General features: G+C 41.7%; 1 protein-coding gene across 1 annotated transcript in view; it reads right to left on the reverse strand.

Annotated features, from left to right (window-relative positions):
* Positions 1-3,521: 3,521 nt before the first annotated feature.
* The window catches only part of abhd17c (abhydrolase domain containing 17C, depalmitoylase), a 29,813-nt gene continuing 9,623 nt past the window's right edge, over positions 3,522-23,711 (reverse strand). Inside the window, exons 2-3 of the mRNA XM_056412848.1 lie at positions 18,283-18,462; positions 3,522-6,190 (exon numbers count right to left, since the gene is read on the reverse strand). Coding sequence (XP_056268823.1) covers positions 5,971-6,190; positions 18,283-18,462 — 400 coding nt within the window. The 3' untranslated portion in view covers positions 3,522-5,970. The remainder of the gene's footprint in view (positions 6,191-18,282; positions 18,463-23,711) is intronic.

Genomic DNA, 23,711 nt, shown 5'->3' on the forward strand with positions numbered 1-23,711 from the left:
GTTAGCATTAAGTTGAATCCACGTCGGACTTTGTGACACAGAGACATGTGAGCGTTAAGCCTCACCTGAGGCCAGCGGTAGGGATGAAGTAAACTGTTCTTTCATGTCGCTTTTCATGAACTTTATTCTACAAAGCCGCTCAGCTGGCTTTGTTGTTAAATGCACACGATGCCTATTGTCACTGCTCACCAGTAAGTGGGCGTTGCTGCTGGATCGAACGGGGAACACCGTTTGTTTTTGATGTTGATTTCGCAAAAAAAAAACTTGAACTATTTGGATCCAATTGTGTTGGAGGTAACTTGTGTACGCATTCGACTTGTGAAAAGTCATTATTGGTCGTACGAACAATGTTATGTTGTGTTCACGCCAAACAATTCAACATTTGCGTGCAATGCAACGACATCATTGCAAAGATGGGAATAGACTCGAGTCACGAAATTCACGTGACGCTGAAAGCCTGTTGAGCCTCTCTTGCAGATATGTGAAAAGCGGTTTGCTTATTGTCTTGTAAACACGCAGAGGCCTGTGGAACGGCATATGGGGGAAACTGTAAAACATGCAATACCATCATATGACACCAAGACAATAATTTAACACAAATATTGATTTGGCTAATGTCTTTGTTCCAGAAGTGTGAAGGTAGGTTACCTGGTCTAAAGATACCTGAGGGCCGAGCACCACAGCAGCCGCGAAACACACCAAAAGTATAATTGAATATTTCTGGTATCCATACGCATACTTGGACAATAACGCGGATTCAGATTAATTTTGGTTGAGTTATTTTATATACAATTTCTCTCTCGCTATATTGTCAATCAAAACATTCTTTTCAACATTTACAATATCCAAATACAGTTGATTTCTCGCTTCAAAGATTTGAGCTTTGCAGCTAAATAGTTGTAGAATATTGACATGCAGAATTGATTCAACCTCTCAACTCTGTTGATCACAAACCGATCTCTAAGCTTCCCTTCCTCTCCAAGATCCTTGAGAAAGTAGTCACAAATCAGATGTGAGACTTTCTACATTATAATAGTTTATTTGAGGCGTTTCAGTCAGGATTCCTGAGAGAGCACTGGGGGAAATTACAAATGACCTAATAGCATCAGATAAGGACTCATCTCTGCACTGGTCTTGTTGGACCGTAGTGCTGCATTCGACACCATTGACCATGACATCCTATTACAGAGACTGGAGCAGTCGATTGGCATCTCAGGCACCGCACTAAGTTGGTTTAAATCCTATTTATCAGATCTATCTCAGTTTGTATTTGTAAATGATGACGCCTCGATAACCACCAACGTTAATCATGGAGTTCCACAAGGTTCTGTGCTTGAACCAATTTTATTTACATCATACATGCTTTCTTTGGGCAATACTATCAGGAAACACTTCATAAACTTTTATTTTTACGCAGATGATACTCAATTATATCTATCAATCAAACCAGAGGAGACCAACCAGCTCAGTAAACTTCAAGCATGTCTTAAAGACATAAAAACATGGATGACCTGCAACTTCTTGATGTTAAACTCAGACAAAACTGAAGTAATTTTACTCGGTCTTGAACACTTCAGAGATCAATTATCTGGTGATGTGGTTTCTGTAGACGGCATCCAATACCGCTGTAAAGAATCTTGGCGTTATCTTTGATCGGGAGTCGAGACTTGGCCTTTAACTCCCACGTGAAGCAAATCTCAATGACTGCATTTTTTCATCTTTGTAACATTTAGAAAATGAGGCACATTTCATCTCAAAGCGATGCAGAAAAAATACTTCACGCGTTTGTTACTTCTACCTTATTGTCAGGCTGCTCTAATACGTCTCTTAGGTCCCTCCAGTTGATGCAGAATGCTGCAGCTCGTGTTCTCACTAAACTAAGCAAAGAGATCACATCACTCTTGTATTAGCTGCTCTGCACTGGCTCTCTGTAAAATAAAGAATCGCATTTAAAAATGACTCCTAACCTTCAAAGCCTTGATTGTTGATGCGCCATCATATCTTAAGGAGCTTGTAGTACCATGTTGCCCCACTAGTGAGCTGTGCTCACTAAATGTGGAGTTACTCGTGGTTCCTAAAGTCTTAAAAAGTAGGACGGGCGCCAGAGCCTTCAGTTATCAAGCTCCTCTTTTATGGAACCAGCTTCTACTTTCAACCCAGGAGACTACATTATGACTACACACAGTCACCTCATTTAAGACTTTCCTCTTTGACAGAGCTTATGGTGAGGGCTGAATCAGGTTCACCTGGTCCAGCCCCTGGAGTTGCTGCTATAGGCTTATAGCTGCTGGGGGACGTTTTAGAATACACTGAGCTCCTATCTCTCTCCTTATTGACACATCTACATCTATTAATTGCATATTACGAAATCTACTTCTTCCCTGGAGTCTTTGTGCCTTCTCACTTCTTAGTCCATTGGAATGGCCCGCGTCTGAAGCCGGTTCTACATCCAGACATTCCCTGCCTCCTTCGTGCCTCCTGCCTCTACGGCCTGGCCTCATTGGTCCAGCCTCTTTCTCGATGCATTCAGCCTGGTGGTCCGGCCTCCTGCCTCCTGCCTCCTGCCTCCGTGGTCCCTCCTCTCTTCCTCCTTCCGTTTCATGGATTGTGGCGGTCTGGATCATGGTCCATGCCGACTCCGAACTATTGCTTCCGTCCATCTGGGGAGAGGGATCCTCCTCTGTTCTCCTGAAGGTTTCTTCCCTTTTTGTCCCGTGAAAGTTTTTCCTCATCCGACGGCGAGGTCCTGGGACAGGAATGTCAGATTGTAAAGCCCTCTGAGACAAATTAGTCATTTGTGATTTTGAAAAAGAAAGGAATTTGTAAACTTCTCCACTGGCTGAGCGAATGCAGTCCTGAGGACAGAAGATTAAAAAAAACAGACGATAGAATATAGACAACATGAGGACAGAATAGATACCGATTGATCGTGTTCCTCATTCTTCATAAACTTCTCAGAAATGTCAATCTTTTTTTACATTTAACATTTGTTTTCAATGAGACATTACTTTCTATTGTGAACATAAAATCTGGAAAAAATATTTAGTTGTGTATTAAAATAACTTATAATCCTGTTCGGAATGCATTTGTTGTTAAAATATATCTTTTTAGATGATTTAGTCACGTAGAAGAACAGAGCATTGCAAAGAGTCGCTCTGGTAGGAATACAATTCTCCGACCTGCTTGGAAAGGGAGCAGACCCAAAACCACTAAATCATACACACTGGACCTTGAAGTGCTTTATAATGACCACAAAAACAAAAAAAATGCTAACAATATGCATACTAAAAAAGCAACTCGTTAATTAATGCGTTTACCTTCAGGGAATAGTTCAGGTTTTTTGACAACTGGTGGTATACGGTAGATATTTCTCCTCCAGATATATTAGCGCATGTGTTTTAGCACTGAAGAAATAAACATAAATACCTACCACTGGAGGGAGAGGTGCTTTTTAAGATAGTCACCCACCCTCCGTTTGGATCGTAGCAGGAGTGACACAGAATCAATCAGGGGCGACACACTGCCATGCATCCTTTATTCCATTATAAGCATTTAAAAACATCCATTTTGCTGCCTTCTTGCTACTACCACATGTATGACAATCAGTTCACGGCATGTTTAAGGCTCATTTCATCCGTTTTACACGTGATAATCGGATTCTACAGGATTCATCTGCCTACCATTTGCATATTGCGATTCCAGTGTTTAAGCAATGGGACTAGACGACCCTGTGTGAGGGCTAATATGTATAGAGAAGATATATACTATCACAGTGGGTTATTGTACAAACCAGCTTCAGAGACAGTGCACCCATCAACATTTAGACTGGAAAACCTCATAAAAATGTCAGTATCAAAACAATAATCAGCAGCACTAAAGCAGGATCTTCATTTCCTTGAAAAAGAGTCGCGAGAGGAAATATACTAGAGATGACCACGGGCTCTTCATCCCAAAACATCGACCCGACACTAGAATAAGAAAACACCAAATACGTAACTGACAAACCACTTCACAGCAACACACAGAGCGATCAAATGACCGCCACCAATCGCTATGCAAATACGCCTCGGACGCCATTCTCCTCTGAAGACGTGTTCTGCGTTTGCTGCAAACGGGATCGCGTTTCTCGTTTCGCGTTTCACTTTGCAAGGTAAAAGGACAAACGATCAAAATGCAGCGGCTACAGGTTTGAAATGTCTACGACTAGAAGAGGGGATTTGCATATCTTGCTTTCCCACAGCATTCCAATCCCCCGCCGCGGTTCTTTCGGACGACAGCAAACCGCCACAGGGCTCGGCCGACGTCGCGCTGGTCAGAGAGGACCCTCCGGCTGCCCGCAGGAGCACACGGCCGACTAAAAGGAATGACGGTGGACCCCGACCTGTCTGGCTTTCACAGCGATTGACTGACCGACTGATTTATCTGATGGTTAGCAGCAGCCCCCCCCCCCCCCCCTGCCGTCGTCAACAGCACTGGGTGAAATGTTTACGAACATAAGGCTTCGTTTGTAGCGTGAATGTACCAACACAAGAACCCAGCGGAGCGTCCTCCCCAGCACCGAGCTCCCGGCTTCAGTCCAGAGCACCGAGCCAAGTGTGTGTCTGTGAGAGTCTGATCCCTACATGATCTCCAGTTTATTGAAGTACGGGCCCGATGCCTGCTGCTCTCCCACTGAGGGACGCTCCCGTCGTCCATGGCAACGGTACGACGCACCTGGTGCGGTACACTAAGTGAGAATGTGTATGCGTACACAACATTAACACACCAATTAGACCCGTGTGTAACAGACCAATATTAATGTCTCCATCAATGGCTTCACTCGTGTTTTATATTGTGAAACACATCAGATTATATCAATGACCTGTAGAGAACCATTACATCATATTGAGAGCGTTCATCTTTACATCTCGATGATCCACCAATCACAACATATTCCAATGAACACTTGCTCTTTACTGCAGCCTTTTGTGGTGTTTATCATTATTAAAAAGCCAATTCTAAATGTTGGCTTTTTCATGACGCATGTGCTGACTGCTCAATTTACTAGTGGCTCTAAAGTATTCAAGTATTGAAGTAATAATCTCCCAGATTTGTATGGGTGCCAATGAGCAAGGCATATGATATTTCTAAATGAAGCTTGGCATTATTGTCTTCCTGTATGAGAGAGAAGCATGCGTCAGGAAAACAACGATCACAACGACAAAGGCCAGATGTGCACTGTTTAACAGCTTATAAAAACACACAACCCCAACTGAACAAAAGTGCTACCGGCATTAAAAACATGGAATGCAGATTACAAAAAAAGAATCAAATACACATCTTCCAAAAGGGAAAAATATTGACCTGGAAATATCTGCACAATAAAAGTGCAATCGTTTGGTAAACCCTGAATGGTAACTTAAAAATACAGAAAAAGTGTAACACTTCAATTGTATTTCATGGTGTAAAATTGATACTTCTTTACTTGGTATAAAAGAATATAAAAAAATCAACTTGAACACTGCAAAGACTCAGTTAAAAAAAAAAGGAAGAGGGAAAAACAAAGATGGGAGTAACAGCGGAAAGAAGAAGGAAATGTGACAGACTGAAGCTCACAGTGAGAGACACAGGAACACTCAGGGAGGCCGAGTGAGTAGAGGAAGGGAAGGAGAGCTGGAGTTGAGAAGGAATTCAGTCAAACACTGCCTTGGCCTGGGCTCATCGATGCGTGTCCACGTGTCGGAGCACCAGCCAGGTTTTTGGGCCAGTATACATTAACTCCTGGCCGGTACTGGCCTCTGACTCTCGCCTGGACCTCAACAATCTAAACCCTTTTTTCCCTCTTCCAGTCCACTACACATTCCTACCCTATAATGCCTCCAAGGTCAGGGGAGACCGGTGTGATCAGCCGACTCCAGTCCTGTTCCGATGCGAAGAAGAAGAAGAAGTGGGAGATGAGAAGGAGGCGGCTTCTTGAGTGCGGCGCTCTCCTCAGGATGTGGGAAGCTCAAAGGAGATGAACTGTTTGAGCCTCTCCAAGTACTGGGCGTACAGTTCAATGTCGTTGTGCCCGGCGCCCTCCACCCACAGCGGCTCGACGGCGCGGGGGCAGCGCTCGTACATGGCCAGGCCGTGGGAGAAGTCGATGACCTCGTCTTCCGTGCCGTGGATCACCAGCACTGGGGACGCCACCTTGGACATCTTGTCAATGCTGTGCAGCAAAAAGAGACAGAGGGATATACAGGTATCGGTAAGCGGTGACAATAGGCCATCGAGAAGAGAATTGACCAGATTCAAATGGAGGCCATGTTGCTCATGTTACATTTGGGGTGGAAGTAGGAAGTTCTCCAGAAACTAGTCAGACTGCCATATAGCTATGGTGAAGTGGTCCACATATTTGACTTGTGTACTCCAGCTAAGTATCGAGACAATGGAAACATGTTCTGTAAAGATCCCCAAGAGTCCACACAAAGGAATACAGTGACTGGATTGAAGGGAAGACCATCTACACCCGGCATGTTACAATTGGACAGTACTTGCATTCAGTTGGGGCGACTGTGGGTCAGTGGTTAGCAGGTCCGCCTTTCAATCAGGGGATTGGCGGTTCAAGACACTTGACCCTAAATTGCTCCCTGTAGCCGTGTCTACGGTGTATGGATGTAACACGATTGTAAGTCACTTTGGATAAAAGCTTCAGCTAAATGACATGTAATGCTGGAAAGTAGCTAACTTATTAGCTAAAGTTAGTATAAGGGATCAATGCCTCGACGGTGTAACATTCAATGATGTAATAAGAGACTTCTCCAGCGTTTAGGCCTGGTCTGATTTAGAAGTGACAGCAGGCTGCTACCCTCAACTGTGACCAAAACCAAGATTTTATACAGACGGTTTGAGCTGACAAACACTTCATCTGAGAGCTGAATGAGTCATTTCTCTGAGTCACATTTCTACCCTCAGTTTGAGTACACAAGTCAAATGTTGGGACCAATTTACCAGAGACATAAAGCAGTCCGACTACTTTCTGGGAGATTTCTTCCCACACCGAGGGTGACGCGAGGGCAAAATATCCACCATGTGAATCTGGTGAATCGGTTAAAGCATTCTCATCTTTTAACGGTCTGTTGGATTACATTGCTGATATTCAAACTGTTTTGACTCATTGTGGTAGAAAAGGGAATTCAAATTAAAACATGCAAGAACAGAAGAATGGAAGAAACCTGTACTTCTATAGCACTTTTCTAGTCTTCTGACACCATTCACCCATTCACAACCATTCATGCACAGCAGCAGCTAACATTCACATACACCGTAGGCAATTTGGGATTAAGCGTCTTGCCCAAGGACACATCGCCATGGGCTAGCGGAGCCAGGGATCGAACCGCCGACCCTCTGATTGAATGGTGACCCTGCTCACCTGAGCCACAGTCGCCCCATGCTATACATTTGAAATGCTTGGGAGACATCAGAGCCACTGGTAAATTACCAATAGGCTGCTGAGACCGGATTGTTTCTTCAGGTAACCATTTGTAATCTCTGGAGCTGGCCTGGTGCCGCCAAAGATGATGGATGGTTCTTGCTCGTCTAGCGTGCCCCTGCATGCCTAAAAGCATCATAGCAATGATTCTGATGACTAATTGTTTTAAGCAGTTAATTGATTGCTAAAAACAGAATAAAACTGCGGCCATCGTAAATTAACTTTGCGTTGTCAACGGAAGGAAAAACTGCTCAATTCTGAAAACTTGAATAAAAGATGATAAAAACAAACATTTCAACTCAAGCGGTTCTCTGATCGTGTACTCCAATATGACACGGTGGCCTTTGCAGCAGCTCTTTTTCCTTGTTGGAAATACCCTATTAAAATGTTTTTTCTTCCAACATTTTTATTATATAGATAAGCCGAGTGGGAAACTGTGTCTTGTTCAAAAGACAATAACATGATGTGTTAATGTATACTTCTATAAACATAGCAGCAATAATTGACATAAATAATCAGCTCTCTCTTGTGGCACTGGATGTAATCGTGTAAAGCTACAGTCCCTGCTGTGAATAGACATTATGTACTGGTCATCCTCGTCCATAACTAGGTGTGGGAGTTCAGCCTTCATGGGGCGCTGCTGTTAAAATAGAGGTTAGTTGGAAAATTAACAGAGAAATCATTGTGAGCTAATGTGGTTCCAGATGGAATATGCCATTACCATTCACTTCTTCAGCTGCGGTATACGGGCTGAATTATGGCAGATGTTTCTGTTCCACGTGCACATTATCTCTTAATATTACTATAAAAATTAGCTCAAAGCTGTACAGCGAAATCTCTTACACAGTAACAAATAATGCCTGTGACTGGCAAACATTTGGTTTGCAGATATTGACTATCTGGGATGGGGTTTTGTAGAATATTCATTAAAGTATACTTTACCCTTACAATGACCATTTGTACATCAATAACTCAGTGTGTTACCTTGAAATCTGATCCAGGTCTCATTTTTCGAGTAATATGCTCATGGTTTCAAAAACACTACACATTGTATAGTTTAAAAACAATTTCCATCACGCCATCTATCTGGAAATGTTTGTCAAATGTTAGGACCAGTTAGTTCTGCGTCTGTTGATTGTTCATTCCCTTCACCTGCCCTCAGCCTCCCTGATTGCTCATGCCCTACACCTGTGGGTTTCCCCCCTTTATATGTATATATACTTCCATCATTTCCCTTTTCACTTGTTAGATTGTTGTAGTTAATCTCTTGTGTGACTTTGCCTTCTAGCCTGAGTTTTTTGTTTGACTTTTCCTCAGTAAAAAGAGTTTTTGTTTTTACTTTACCTGGACTCCCACCCGTTTCCTCTGCGCCTGAGCTTTGCCCCACCACACCCTGTGATTGAATCCTGTACTATAGAGGAACGAGCTATTCATCCATTATTAAAACTAACAAAACCAAGTATAACATGTGGGAAGTGTTCTAAGATACCCGTCAACCTTGAACAACAACTCGAGCACTGGTGTGAGATACAGAAGACAAGAAATGGGCCAAACCTCAGCATCACACTTGATTGGGGAAGGGCTGGTTTATGACAACAGTGGGCTCCTGCTGGTTACCATAGAGGTCCAGCTGGGAAGCTTTGAAACCAGATATTTTATCATCCCACTCACACAGTTATAGTTCAGAACGGAAAACCTTGATTAAAGAACTGCAGCAGTCAAACATGCAATGGTAAAAGTGGCACCACTGACACTAGATGAGGGTTATAACTGAAAAATAAGCTATTATATCTCTGACAAATGACACCATACAAAAGCTAAATCAGGACTAAACCCAATATCCAGCTTGTAGAATTTTGGCTTATAACTGTATCCGAGGACAGGTTTCTTCCAGTATCAATGTGCACTGTATATAATTGTTGGTGTGGCAGTAGACTTGTGTTTTAGGGTTCCTTAAGAGAACTGCATAATTTTGAAGAAAATGTCTAATTGCAAGTTTTTTGACCAACACTGCGACAAGAAATAAAATTTGCCATTATCAACAAACCTTCATAGATTTAAACATGAACCACTTGTGCCAAGCACAACGTATCAGTGGCGGTTCGTCCATAGGGGGCGCTAGGGCGCCGCCCCTCTTAAAATTGAGATTTAAAAAAAAGAAGAAAAGAAAAAAAAATCTGTCAAAAAACATTATATGCCAAATCATTTAAATAGTAAATATACCGTGTTGACGCGCTAAATGTGTGTGGGAGACCGTAAGCCCCTGTCAACAATCACTTAAGTTAATGTGAAAAAATATAATATATCGCCATTATCACGGAGAGAAGCCCCTCCCCTTTTTCGAGGCGCTGGTCTAACGTGTGTGTACGGCATCGATACAACATTTCAGTCGTTTTGGCAATGACCGGCTTCACATTGGCGGATGAAACCGGGAATCTTGGGGCGCACAAATGTGCGCACGCGATTGGATTATTCGGCAGATCAGAGACCCGTATGTTCCCTCAGCCCCTAGAGCAGTGTTGCCAGGTCTGCGGTTTTCCTGCGGAATCGGGCCACTTTTGAAGTGTTGCGCGGGTTGAATTTGTTGTCCTTGGTTCGGGTAGACCTATTTTGCATGCAAATTACATGAATATCTTTCAATAAAAATCCATATTTTAAATGAAATAATTTATTCATACCCAAATCCTACCAAACTGACTCCAGATCAGCACGTACACACATTTTATTTATGATAATATACTGTATCTAATTACACAAGGCCATTTTAGGACCTAGGTGAAATAACTTGAGGGAAAACTGCTTTTAATGCTGGCAAACTAAACATATGTTACTTTGTAGATATTACAATACATTTGGCAATGATAGCAATGCTGTTGGACTTTAAAAGCAGTGTATATGGTTTGGCACGGGCATATTTTGAGTTCTGATATTGGGCTGGTTTTTGGGCTGGTTGTGTCACACAGACCTGGCAACCCTGCTGTCCAGAGCTCCACGGAGGTACGCGAGCAACATAGCTAGCAGAAGCTTTATGTTAGTATGGCGTCGGCGACTGAAAACTCTGGTATCTCTACACCAAACACCTTTCAATCGACGGTCAGATATTGACAAGAAGAGGCTGAAAGAGTTGGGACCCGAACATCCGGATTTAAAAATTCTGCAGCAAAGCGCTGACCGCGGGAGGACGTACACCCGGAGGTTCTCCTCAAGCCGATATGCTAACCGGAGCTGATTAGCTGAATGCTCCATGAGTAATTCGTTTTTTGTTTCCCCTGTCTGTTTTCCAAAGTCCTGGGACGGAAACTCTCTGGACTACAACGGGGTGAGGGATCTACAGAGCTTCAGACAAGTGTAACGCACGAATCTTGCCGAAGTTATCTAGCTAAGAACATGGAGCTAACTCGCTAACAGCATGAAGCCAACCCTGTTTGCAGACCGAACTGGCATCGAAAACACAACGAAGAAGTTCTGAAAAACAGACACATTCCCTCCAGAATAATGGAAACAGACTGGTTACAGACATGATTGACTTTAACCAGAGTTATTGAGAAGTTTGACCACTTTAAAGAGAGGAGGCTACTTTTCTTTACATATAGTGGGTCTACTCTGTCAAACAGTTAGAAATGCACTTTGTCATTTCTTGTTTTCAATGTATTGTATTTTATTTTTGTTTGTTGTTCAACGATATTATTGAGTGTTTGTGAATTTTATTTTAATGAGCTATTTTTATTTAGCGTTATTTTTAAAAATCTGTTTCCTGCGGAAATTGCTTTCCATCTGCACTTCCTGCTCCTGAGTCCGTCTTTCCGTCACAATGGTTTTATATTGCCGAGGGTGAGTTGAGTGAAAAACGATTTTGCACTATTTTGGCTATATTCTTTAATAAAAATTAACCGTTTATGTTACATACAGTAATGGAATGTTAATACGATCCCGGCGTCCAGCTGTCGTGTCATTTAGACTGTCAAAATATACGTTTGGTGGGGGTTTCATTGAGCCACTTTCTAGCTCATGTAGTTATTTATTTTGTCCATTAGGGGTCTCTGTTTTCCCCTTGTATGTTACATGTCATGGTTTTTGATGAGAATTGTTATTTAGATTTAATGTGGTCCTGTCTTCCATGGACAATGTTTTTTTATTGCTGAGGGAAGTGGAAGTGCAGAGACAAATCAGAAGGCAAATGTGTGTGTTCTGTTGTCTTCTGCAGAATAAATAAGTGCTGGGAAAATCCACCATCTGAGCCGACTTCTTCCATGCCCGTTCCACATCAGTTACATCTGCTCTGAACCTCTTTCATGTGAGGGTGAAACTCTTTTATTTTGCAAACCTCTGAAACCCAACCCAATGTTCCTTAAAGCTGCTCTGAACCTCTCATGCCCAAAGTTACAGTGTGTTGATAGTTGTTGTTGGACAGTGTTGAGCACGCTGTGTTCTTGAAATAAAGCTTTGTATTTTACAATATTCTACTCAAAACCTCTCTTCTTCTCATTGTTGAGTGATATTTAAACCACGTCGCCCAACTGCGCCCCCCCCAAAAAAAATTTCACCAGCCGCCACTGCAACGTATCATGTCACGACATAAACAGAATCTGATGAAATGCTGTTGCTTTTTGAAGATACATTTTTCAAACCAAGTAAGAAAAAGTGGATTTATAAATCGGTCTAGTTTTCTCGAGAAAAGAATGACCAATTTAGCTAAAGATTTACTTGACATCAAGTGTAAATGACCGACACTAGCATGCAGTGAGTATACGAAAACATTTGCTTTAGCTGAGTAAATCTATCAGTGACAGTATCGTCTTAAAAAATGCCAAGTTGGACACCCACATTTTTCACCCGACACGGTTAAGTAAAATATTTTTTAAATGACTGCACTTGTGATTTGGAAATAGCACCAATAAAATATTTCAATATAAAATAATAAATCGGATAGATATATGTACTCCTGAGTTTATAAGGAAAAACTAGCTCAATCTGATGCATTCCTGCCATAAATTAATTTCAATTTGAAACGGGTTTTGACATGTTTATTCAACTATATGGTCATTTGGGATGATGTCGTTTGTGGAGCGATGGAATGGTTTCACATTAGAAATCGAGGCGTTTCTGTTATTTAACTTATCAATGATACAAATGGGGGTTGACCAAATTATAGAAAGACCTGCTCTCTACATTAGAGCCTTCATGAGGGGAGCCCTTATTGCAGTACTGTTGTTTTACAACATTATTTGCATTAGCTTTAGCTCTTAGTAGATCTTACTTTTAATGGAAACGCAGTGCTTGCTTGAGACTGAAGATATAATGAAACCTGATGAAGATTATATAGAATAATAAATAGTATTATTCACTAGCTCTCCTCACAGTCCTGTCATCACACACAAACAATCATGTCCCAATGTGTCGTCCAATCTTAAAACACACCCTGAAATTCATGCTTGATATTCCTTACCATGCAACACTGCAGACTACAAATCTGCAGAGAGAAAGCACTCATTTCATTTTAACATCGCCTGCCTGTTCATAATTTTCTCACAGGCAGCGATCCCGTGTGTGATGAAATTATGAACCCAGTGAGGTGGCATGTTACTACAACACTGTCTTAATGAAGGGGCCTAAGCACCAGTTATCGATCAAAACAGGAGCGTAAAAACAGATTGATTTGTTTTTCTCGACAACCCAACAACAAAATAAGCGGAACAAACAAATTCCCCACAGAGATGGTTTCAAACCGGTGCCTAAGCTTTTGCACTGCTAATAAGGGCATTAACCAATCGTTTTGTGCATAATGGACACCAATAGTGAGGCTCCGTAGATCAAACTCAAAGCACGTGAGGAACTTTGGCTTCAGGGCTTTTGGCCAGAAATCTCCTCAGCTTCAGGAACAAAAAAAATGTGGTTGAGTTTACTTACTGATTGCCAGTTACAGAAACACTCCCGTGTGTAGTTTAAACCAAGTAATAACTTCTTTTAACCTTGACAAAGGCCAGAGACACTCTGTAACAAAGTCTCTGAGACAGACACTGCTCTGGGTTGATAGGATCTTGGTAGTTGGTTCTGCCTGCACAAATCTATTCCAACCTTTTATTGAAAAAGAGGAGCAATCTGCATCCTGGATATTTGCATTGCTGCAGGTATAAGTAGTTTTAATTCAAAATATTGTCAGGAGAGTATTTAGCATGATGATGAATGAACAGACATGCAAATGAAATAGCAGAGCCGACTTCGAATTCTAATGTTATGAATAAAGCTTTGAGCGCTTTTAACTATTTGGTATAACCCTGAAAATACTTCTGTGCTTGGTTCACTTGGTGCTCGTGTTATTTTGTGCTTGGTTCAACCAAAACAAATGCACGAAAAACAAATGCTAGCAAATGGCTGAATTATTTGCAGTTGGTTTCCCACAGACACCACATGGAGCCGTGTGTGATTTCTCAACTTGCAGATACAAGACAAACACAAGCACTCACTAGTCATTACTTGACTCATCAGTTAGATTACATAAACTAAGCTGACATATGGCTAGAGAGATCAAGAAGATGGCTCTCAATTTCATGTTTGATCAATTCCTGCCTGAGTTAATGACAGATTCATCATTTTTGCACAGCTTTATTTTCAATGTTGCGAAAATGGTAAAGTTTGACATCTCTCCTTTTACTGAGACTCTTCCTGAACCACATCTGGCAACTTATAACAGGACTCCTCTTTCAGCAGAGATAAGAATCTCCTGAAGGTTTCTTTCCTTTATCCCTGTGAAAAGTTTTTCGGGGAGTTTTTCCTGATCCGATGTGAGGACCTGGGACAGGGATGTCGTGTGTGTATGTGTTCAGCTTGTAACGCCCTCCGAGGCAAATTTGTAATTTTGGACTAAAGAATAATTTTTTTTGAACCCCAGAAATTAATTTAATTTAATCGGAATGACCAAGGTGAAGAAAGTTGATAAAATACTTTCACAGACAGATAGCCCCTCCTAATCAGGCGATTAACCGACAAGATTAAAACAGGTTGAATCCATAATTTAGCCCAACAGGAAAACAGAGTCTTGAGTTCACCTGTTCGGGAGAGTTAGCAGCCAAGATGTCGTGTGCATTGTCGCTCACATTAACACCGGGAGTGTAGTCAGGAACTGGTGTAAAGTCAAAAACTGATTGAGAACAATCTGTTATCAGCTCGGGTACGGACTTCGGTAGTTATTTCCGTGAAAAATAGGGAACGCTTTCCATCTGCATCGGAATGATGTAAAACCGCTTGAAGCTCTAAACCACACATGTCAAACTCAAGGCCCGCAGAATCATATCTAATTACTATAAGATTATGAAAAATCGTCGACCCGTATTTTTATATTCATATCATAAAAACATTCAGAGCTACCGGTAATTTTCATTGGGCATTGCAATGCACTACAGGAAGTGCTGAGGGCAGTATCGCAACCATTATCTAAAGTTACGCTCACCAAGACAAAGAAAAAGAATGTTTTTAAACAAGTATGGCAGAACGGGACGTGTGAGGCGCAAAAGGCGAGACCGAGAATTTCAAAAGTATGGGAGCATTTAGTCGCCAAACGAAACCGTAGAATGCCGCATCTGCAAAACGGTATTGACACAATTCCGAGAGATCTACTCACAATTGTATAACATAAAACAGATACTATAGGCTACATAGTGATCGGGAAAGCTTGGTGTGTTTTCCTCTCTTTTAGTACTCAGCAAAGGCGGGTGGACGAGTTTGTCCTGAGGGGAGGCTCATGCACCCCTCAGATGGCAGGAGTCTTGACAGAGCATCCTCAATGTGATGTGAATGACATGAGACCTTATCTAGTGGAACATCATGGACTATTTTTGCTATTGGACTTTGAATGTCACTTCCAGCCCAGTTATTCTTGAGTTATTTTGCACTTTCAGAGGCTTGATTGCTGTTTTGAGTTATTTAAAACTTTATTTGTACTTTCTTTACTTTTAAAGCATATTTGCACTTTAATTTGTATTTCTATTTAATTTATTTGTGATGATATTTATATCTTGTTATTCAAAGTTCAAATTCCAAGATCTTTAGTCATTTTAAATTACTATGGGAAATAGTCATTAGATTAGTCGACTAACTGAAAAAATAGTCAATAGATTTGTTGATTATGAAAATAATCGTTAGTTGCAGCCCTTATCCTTCATTAGAAATTACTCTGGAAAAGCTGCAGATAACAAATCAATGCAACTGATTTTTCAATTATTTAATGATGTTTTTATAGGCAATAACTTAAGCTTTGTGCGTTCCAGGTTCAATATGTGCAATGAGTTCATTTAAATACGTTTTGCAAAAAACATTGAACCAGCCCGGCCCTCGACTTTTATTTTGGCCCACTGTGTATTTGAGTTCGACACACCTGCTCTAAACCATCAATAAGAGCCATTGGTGCTGAAGGTGGTGAAGATAAGGCCAAAAGTATGAGTTGTTCCCCGTCAGCCAGGTATATGTCAATCAGACAGCTATCCTCTTTGCTTCGGGATTATGATGTCGAGACAGCGCTGATGAAATATTGAGCGGCATATTTGAGTTGGCTTATCTCTTTTCCAATTAAAAGTTGCTTATGGAATAGTTATGGCTCATTAACACCATTGCGCTCTAAATGTTTATGATAAAGTGGATCTTGCCTACACTTTATTGGAGGTGGTGATGTTTCCCTTTGTGAACTATAAGATACATGCTGACATTCATGCCTGTTCAGAAAGGAGTTCAGTTGGTTTATGTTCAATACAGAATGACCACTGCATTCTTTTTATTTTCGGGATTAATACGTTTTTTTCCCCCCCATCTTATCTTTCGTATTAGTATTTCTCATTTACAGCAACATGGTAAATGATGAATCATAATAATGAATCCTTTATTAATCCGGCAGTTGGGAAATTCTTCTGTGTTCAATCCATCCCTGGTAATTAAGGAGCAGTGGGCTGCGGTGAGGCGCCCGGGGATTCAGTGTATTGCTCAAGGACACTTTGGCATGCAAACCGTGGGGAGGACGTGGGGGTCGAACTGGCTACCTTGTGGTTTCAGGACAACCACTCTCCCCACAAGCTACAGCCACCAAAATGATTAGCAAGGCTGGCGTAACGTTAACGAGTGTGCACGTGTGATGATGACGAGTATTGGGATAGAAGTGCAGTGTGTGTAATGTGTGTCTTTTAGAGACAAGCCAAGCTCCTGTGTCTTGTTGCTACCTGCTGATGTAAGTGAGTGTTTGAAGGGAGTTAACCCCGACAAGATATGTTGACCAGCTATTCCTGAGTTATTCTGAACCGTCTTTTTTGTCTAAAATATTTATTTCAAGTTACAAATCTTAAAACCTTTATAATAATGATTAACATCCCTAGTTCAGTCGTGTTTGCACTGGCATCTCTCTTTGAGACGATGGCAAAGCAAACCACTGGGGGGTGAAAGCTAGAACTGATTCAACTGATAATGAACCTGAACTAGACAAACAAAAAGGAAAAGTCTTGGGAAAAGTAGTACCGTGGCATATTTGATCTGTATTTCTTTTTTTTTTATTGTAAAAAACTTCAATAAGTGACACATCAAGTTCATGCAGAACCACAGGGAAAGACCAGCACTGGAGCTCGAAGCAACACGAGGTGGAACTGGCACACCCATAGATGAAAACATTCACAATATTTCCATTATCAAGGTGACTTCACATATTTTGAGTTGGGCAACCAAAAGCTGATGCAAGCACATTTAACCCTGTGGAGCCCTGATGGGGCTAATTTCTGATTTATTTATTTTATAACTGTAATCTGATGGGCTCTGGGTTCACTGGGTTGCTGAAGCACCTCAACTAATTCAGTTAAAACCCTTCCCAACACAGCCCTGTGAGCAACAGAACCATACAGATGTTGTACTTCTTATGCTCCATTTCTTTTTAAAAAAAAACCTAATAATTTAAGTGATCTTTTTACTGATGTCATCAATTATCAATCATTGCAGATATTCTAATTTGAAATCACTCAATATGCAGACACGGAACACTACCTGCTGAGATGGACCATCTGCAGAGGGAAAGATGGATTTGATTGAATCTGTATATTAAAGCCATTACGTTTTAGTGGGAGTGCTGTAAATTCCATAACTTAAAAGATGGTGCCTTTTTCAGTCAACCGTTGAAAAAATAAATCCCCAGCCTGCAGTTTGAATAAAGTACAGTTATTTAACTTAACAGATCACAAACGTATTTCTGTTATCACCGTCACACTGACGTTAAAGGATGTATATGAATATAGTAACAGTTCTGAAAACAAGTTAGGATAAAACTGTGCACGGTGTGCTGGACATGCGTGGTTATGGAAGAAACCGAATAAACTATCAAAATATTTCAAATCATTGTGCGGCAAGCACATGCATGTATTCTCTGCACAGTTGCAATAAGGAGAATGTTGATTAGTCAGCTCCAAGAGAGTTTGAAAACAGGACGAGACAAGAAGCACATCAGGGGGGCGAGAGTGAAGGTTTGAGGACTTCTGCAATCTGCTGCTTCAGCATCAGAATGACTCCAGTAACTATGGCAACTCTACAAAACAGATGGCGACGGCTGTGGCCTCAACATTTTTAGCCGACAAATTCTAAAATACATGATGGAAACCAGGGTTAAACTAATTACAAATAGAACAAAAACACTTTTAAAGACCAAAGTTTAATCAAAACCAGGTGCCAAAATTAACATTGCTCGAGAATAAGACTGCATACCGACATCGCGAAGTGGCACGAGTCTGATTTCCAACAGTGGAAACGTTGTTTTTTTTACATTACGGTTGCTAGTTTCCCCGGATAACCGTTGTTATGGTGAGCCTCACCTGGGGAAGGCATCAAAGCAGTAAGTCTTCCGTGTGTCAGGGAAGGCCACCCGAAGCCCCGACATGAGCGGTGAGTGGAGGATGACAGCGGCACATTCATAGCGAGCAGCCAGGTCGATGGTCGGCACCGTGCCGATGCTCTGACCGTACAGGATGATGTTCTCCGGTGTTACACCGTACCTGTACAACACAGACAAGCCAGATTGTCAGGAATTCATTTCATTTTTCTTCTTTTTTTTTTTTTACATAGCAACACAATGTTTTCTGTACAATAAAACAGCACCGTGTTCTAGGTGTACGTTGAGTCTTTAGCAGAGATGCACCGGTTGATACCGGTTCTCACCTAAATTTGGTCATGACCAGTGAACGGCCAGTCGGTCACATATTTCGGATTGTTTAGCCAAACACATTTACGCTAAAGAGAACGCACACAAATGCAGCGATGTTAACCCATGACGAGCAGTCTGTGAATGCAGGTTCAGCAGTTTGTGTAGAAATTATACAACATCCCAATTTTGCATTTTATGATTCCTTAAAAAAATAATGATAAAAGAATATGTGAGTGCATCTGAAAAATTTGTGAATCTTGTTTTTATAAGGGAATTGTGGTTACTATCATTATCATGGTAACTATTTGTGTGCATTGAAAGCGTGAGAGGATAATTTAAATGTATATCACCAAATACAGTTTGTCTTCTATATGCATTCATAAATATTTAGACCGATATGACCCGATAGTTAATATGCTCAAATTAACTCTTCAGCGAGAACATAACAGATACGCTCCTCATGAAGACAGTGAGTTCGTCAAAAGGTCCAGAAAAACAAAGAGTTCAGATTATGTTGTCAAAGACAACAGCACGACTGATGAGCATTTATAAAAACTAATAAAATCACTAATATTTTGGGTAAATGTCGAAATTAATTGCTGGTCAATATTGGCAGATATAGTTCCCTTTGTCGTTCGATTATAGCAGCTTGTCTACAAGACTCGAGACGATGTATTGCCACTGTCCCACTGCATGACTTCAGCTCAGCGTTCAACACCATCATCCCGGAGGTTCTACAACACAAACTCTCCCAGCTCTGGTGCAGACTCCACCCGTCAGTGGAGCACTAACTTCCTGATGGAAAGGAAGCAGCAGGTGAGGCTGGGAAGAAGAAAAAAAATCAAGCATCCGGATCATCAGCACTGGCGGCCCCCAGGGATGTGTGCTCTCCCCACTGCTCTTCTCCCTCTACACCTCAGGGTACCCGTCTGTTTCCTCCTGAGGTTCGCTGGATGACACAGCGGTCATCGGCCTCATCGAGAACGGTGACGAGTCTGCAGACGGGAGGATGAACAGCTGGTCCTCTGGTGTGGTTACAACAGCCTGGAGCTGAACAAGCCCAAGACTCGTCTCTGCGGTGGAGACCTTCAGGTTTCTGGGAACCACAATCTCTCAGGACCTGAAGTGGGCCGCCAACATCATCAGGAAAAAGGCCAAGTAGAGGTTGTACTTCCTGCGCCAGCTCAGGAAGTACAACCTGCTGATCTTGTTCTACTCCGCCATCATCCAGTCTGTGCTCTGTCCCGCCATCACTGTGTGTTTTGGATCGGCCACCAAGCAAGACAGAGACGGACTCCAACGGGTGGTCAGGTCTGCAGCGAGAACTATTGGCTCCAGCCTGCCCTCCATCCTGGACTTGTACACCTCCAGTCAGAAAGCGGGCTGGAAACATCACTGCAGATCCTTCACATCCCGGACACAAGCGGTTCCAACTCCTCCCCTCTGGCTGGCGCTACAGAGCACGGTATGCCAAAAACCACCAGACACAGGAACAGCTTCTGCCCACTGGCCGTCACTCTGATGAACAGTTAATCATACACGTTCACAGAACTGCACCATCACCACTTTCTTCTGCACCAACATCCACATTCACTGTTCCTTTATATTATATACATATTTGTGTTGCTATTCTGTTGTCTCCAACTTCTTTTTGTATATTTATCCTGTTATTTGTAAATGTATAAATTACATGTATGTATGACAAGAGTGCAAGTAAAAGTCAAATTCCATGTATATGCACATATACATGGCCAATTAAGCTGATTCTGATTCAAATGTTACAATTCAAACGATATAAGATATAAAAAGATTGCATATTCATTCTTTAAAACAAATCTTGTGATTAGTAGTACATTTTTTATTATAAGATGCTCACAGCTTGTGGTAACATTGGGTAGACTGGGTGCACTGTGTGAGGAAACTATTTGGGAGGCCGTACTCTTTCAGGTGACGCGACTGAGCGGTTCAGCGGCAACATTTAGAAACAAAAAACTCAACTGAACAGAATCACTGGCCGACATCTGGGGGCGCTTGTAAAAACATTCCAGGGCCCCGGGGGAAGCCGGGCATCAGGTATGCACTGGGTGGTTGATGCTAAAGAAACATCTGATTATGTGAACTGGCCAGTGACATGTCTTCTCTTCCAAAGTAGGGCAGGGTGGAAGGCAGTGGTGACAGAAAACAGGCCAGTCAGGGAGAGAGGGGAGGAACCGGACGGCATGTTCCCCCGCCAGCACTCCCAATTTGGGGAGGAAGCCGTATCAAACATTCCCGACAGTGCTGGGCAGGCAGAGGAGAGACTGAGCAGAAATGTCCAGCAGCCGCCGGCCACAGCGGTCCCACAGAAGGATGAGACTCTTGCTTTAACAGACAACCACGACAAAGGGGTTGGCCAAGAAGTGATGGGTTGTAATGTGCGCTATGAAGCGTTGCCATCATAAAAGCTCTTCAGATAACAGCTTACGTGTGACTCATCTTCCGACAGCCAAGAGAAGCACAAGCTCTGATAAGCAGCAACCAACCTGAGCAGTCGTCTCTTGACAGAAGGCTATGATTAGACTGCAATAACTAACCGGCTCAAATCTAATTAAAAATGAGTTTCAAACTCATTTAACATAGATTAGTATGATCAATATTATGATGCTTCACACATCTGTGGTGTCAGTAACCATGCCAAACAAAAAAAAGAGGAATTAGACTCAAAGAAAAGCAGTAATGGTGAGAAAATTATGAAATATAATAAGAACCCATAAAGCCCAGTGTTGGACATAATTATGTGTGGAAATGTGTTGTGATTCAAAGATCAATTACATAAATTCCAAGTACATGCAATATCGTCAAACATTTCAATTAGATGGAAGTTATCAAAGCCAGGAAAATCCTCACCACAAATAACAGGAGCTGGATACATTCCCTACCAGAACTGACACGCTCTCATCGGCACAGCCAGAACAGAGAGGTCGTTACTGAAGTTAGCCAAAGATATGGTATGGTCACCGTAGGACAAGGGATTGATGCCGGGAAAGACAAACGGCTTTGCTTGCATTGTTCTAGATGTATCGTGCTAATATTATTCCATTAACTTTATTTTGTATCGCCCAGAATCACACATTTTCCTCAGAGGGCTTCACAAACGGTACATGTGTACCGCAGACCTTCAGATCGGTAGACAACCCGCTCAAACTCTTCCGCCCAAGACGTCGCGTGCATTGTCGTAGACACATGCAGCCACTTGCCCAATTTCTGGTGACAGTTGGTTAGCTGCTAGGTTGTCAGCCATGTATCTGCATGGAATACTTGGCAATACCCTTTGACTTGTAAAATGTCTTTAGAATTATCTGACAATTTCAATTTATCATACAAACAGGATAAAATAATGTTTTGCATTGACGACTGTACAATTCTTGTTTTCCAGAATGAGGTCTCATGGGAGACACGGGAAGTGCCGGGCGTTTGCCTAATCATTTGAATTGTACCGTTGACCAGTGGATGACAATAACAAGGTAAAAGGATAATATTTACACTGTCTACGGGAAATTGAAATGATGGTGGAGAAGAAGTGCCTGTAGCCTTGGATAGCAGCTGCTAAAACAAAATATTTGGACTGGCCAACATAGCTGCGGGGGAAAGTGCTTGCGGCAATAATAATAAAAGGACAATAAATGTTTCCCACGCAAACTCAGGCCAGACTAAAATGGCCTGCTCAAGCTACTTTGTAGATATTCCATGAAAACATTCCGACTGCACTGAAACCGTGTAGTCAAAGCCACGGTAGAACAGTTTCCAAATTCAAAATATTAGCATGATGGTTTCTCAGATTCAAAATGCTGTGTACATGTCACCCTTTGTAAAAACCAAGTAAGGGTTGGTAACTGGGAGCATGTCTAGGAAGTGCTTTGGAAAACCTAAGAGGTGGCATGTGATCAAGGCAGCGGATCACATGGCACAATCCCCAAAACAGACTGTTAAGACAGAAATGTTCCGTCTTCCTGTGTATGATTTTCATTCTTTGAGCCCAATCTTCATACAGACATAACATCTCACAAAAACAAACGGGTGCTTCAGATCTTTGATTGCCCGGGTAGGATCTTTATCAGACTTAAATCAAGAGCCTTTTCTATGAGGATATAAGTTTTTTTAGGTGAAAATTCCTTCAGCAGACATACGGAGCTGCGTTATGCAGCCTGGATCATGCTACCTCGGTGGAGCCATGTAGGGCGTTGCATATAAAGAAGGATACCAGCATTACAAACTACCTTTGATTAAAGTGAGAAACAGGCGTTGTTGGTGGGGACGCACAAACAAATAGAGGAGGCATTCAGGTGGATTGCCAGAGGCGACAGAATGAAAAAAATGGAAAAAAACACATTCTGAGATGTGCAGCCCAGTTAAATTGATTTGAAACTACCACGCTTAAAAATACAATTATAAGCTTTTTCCATTAAAATGATTACTTCAAAAAAAAAGACGTAAATGGTAACTATATCTGTACTTTTATAGCGCCTTTGTAGTCTTCAGGCCAATCAAAATGCTTTAACACTACATCGTTCCCCCATTCCATAGGCACAGCTACGGCAGCAGTGTTAGGGTCAAGTGCCTTGCTCAAGGACGCATCTAGATGGGCTAGCAGAGCCGGGGATTGAACCACTAATTGAAGGACGACTCTGCTGACCACTGAGCCACAGTCAGCCGCATTATGCAGACACTGCAACATTCTACAACTTTCTTTGATTGGCAGAAAAACTATCAAAAAAATGACTTATTTTTACTCCAATTTTATACATTCTTGTAGCCCCTCTTCTGTACAACATTCTACATTCACCGTCAAGACCCAGCTCACTAACATGTATTCAATGATTAAGATAAAGGAAACTACATTTTACACCAAGTTCTTCTTCCAAATCTATATATAGATTTATAGTCTATGAAAATGATCATACGTTTACAATTGTTGTGTTCATTAAACATTGACTGATACTGCAAAGCATGTACCTAATGAGGGAAGGGTCACTTGATCCACCGGTCCTAAAGCAAACAGCAAAGGGATGTACCATATTTATCAATAGGACAACTTAAATGTCTTTGTAAAAATGAGAAATG

This window comes from Pseudoliparis swirei, chromosome 4, assembly GCF_029220125.1.
Source record: "Pseudoliparis swirei isolate HS2019 ecotype Mariana Trench chromosome 4, NWPU_hadal_v1, whole genome shotgun sequence".
Lineage (NCBI taxonomy): Eukaryota > Metazoa > Chordata > Actinopteri > Perciformes > Liparidae > Pseudoliparis > Pseudoliparis swirei.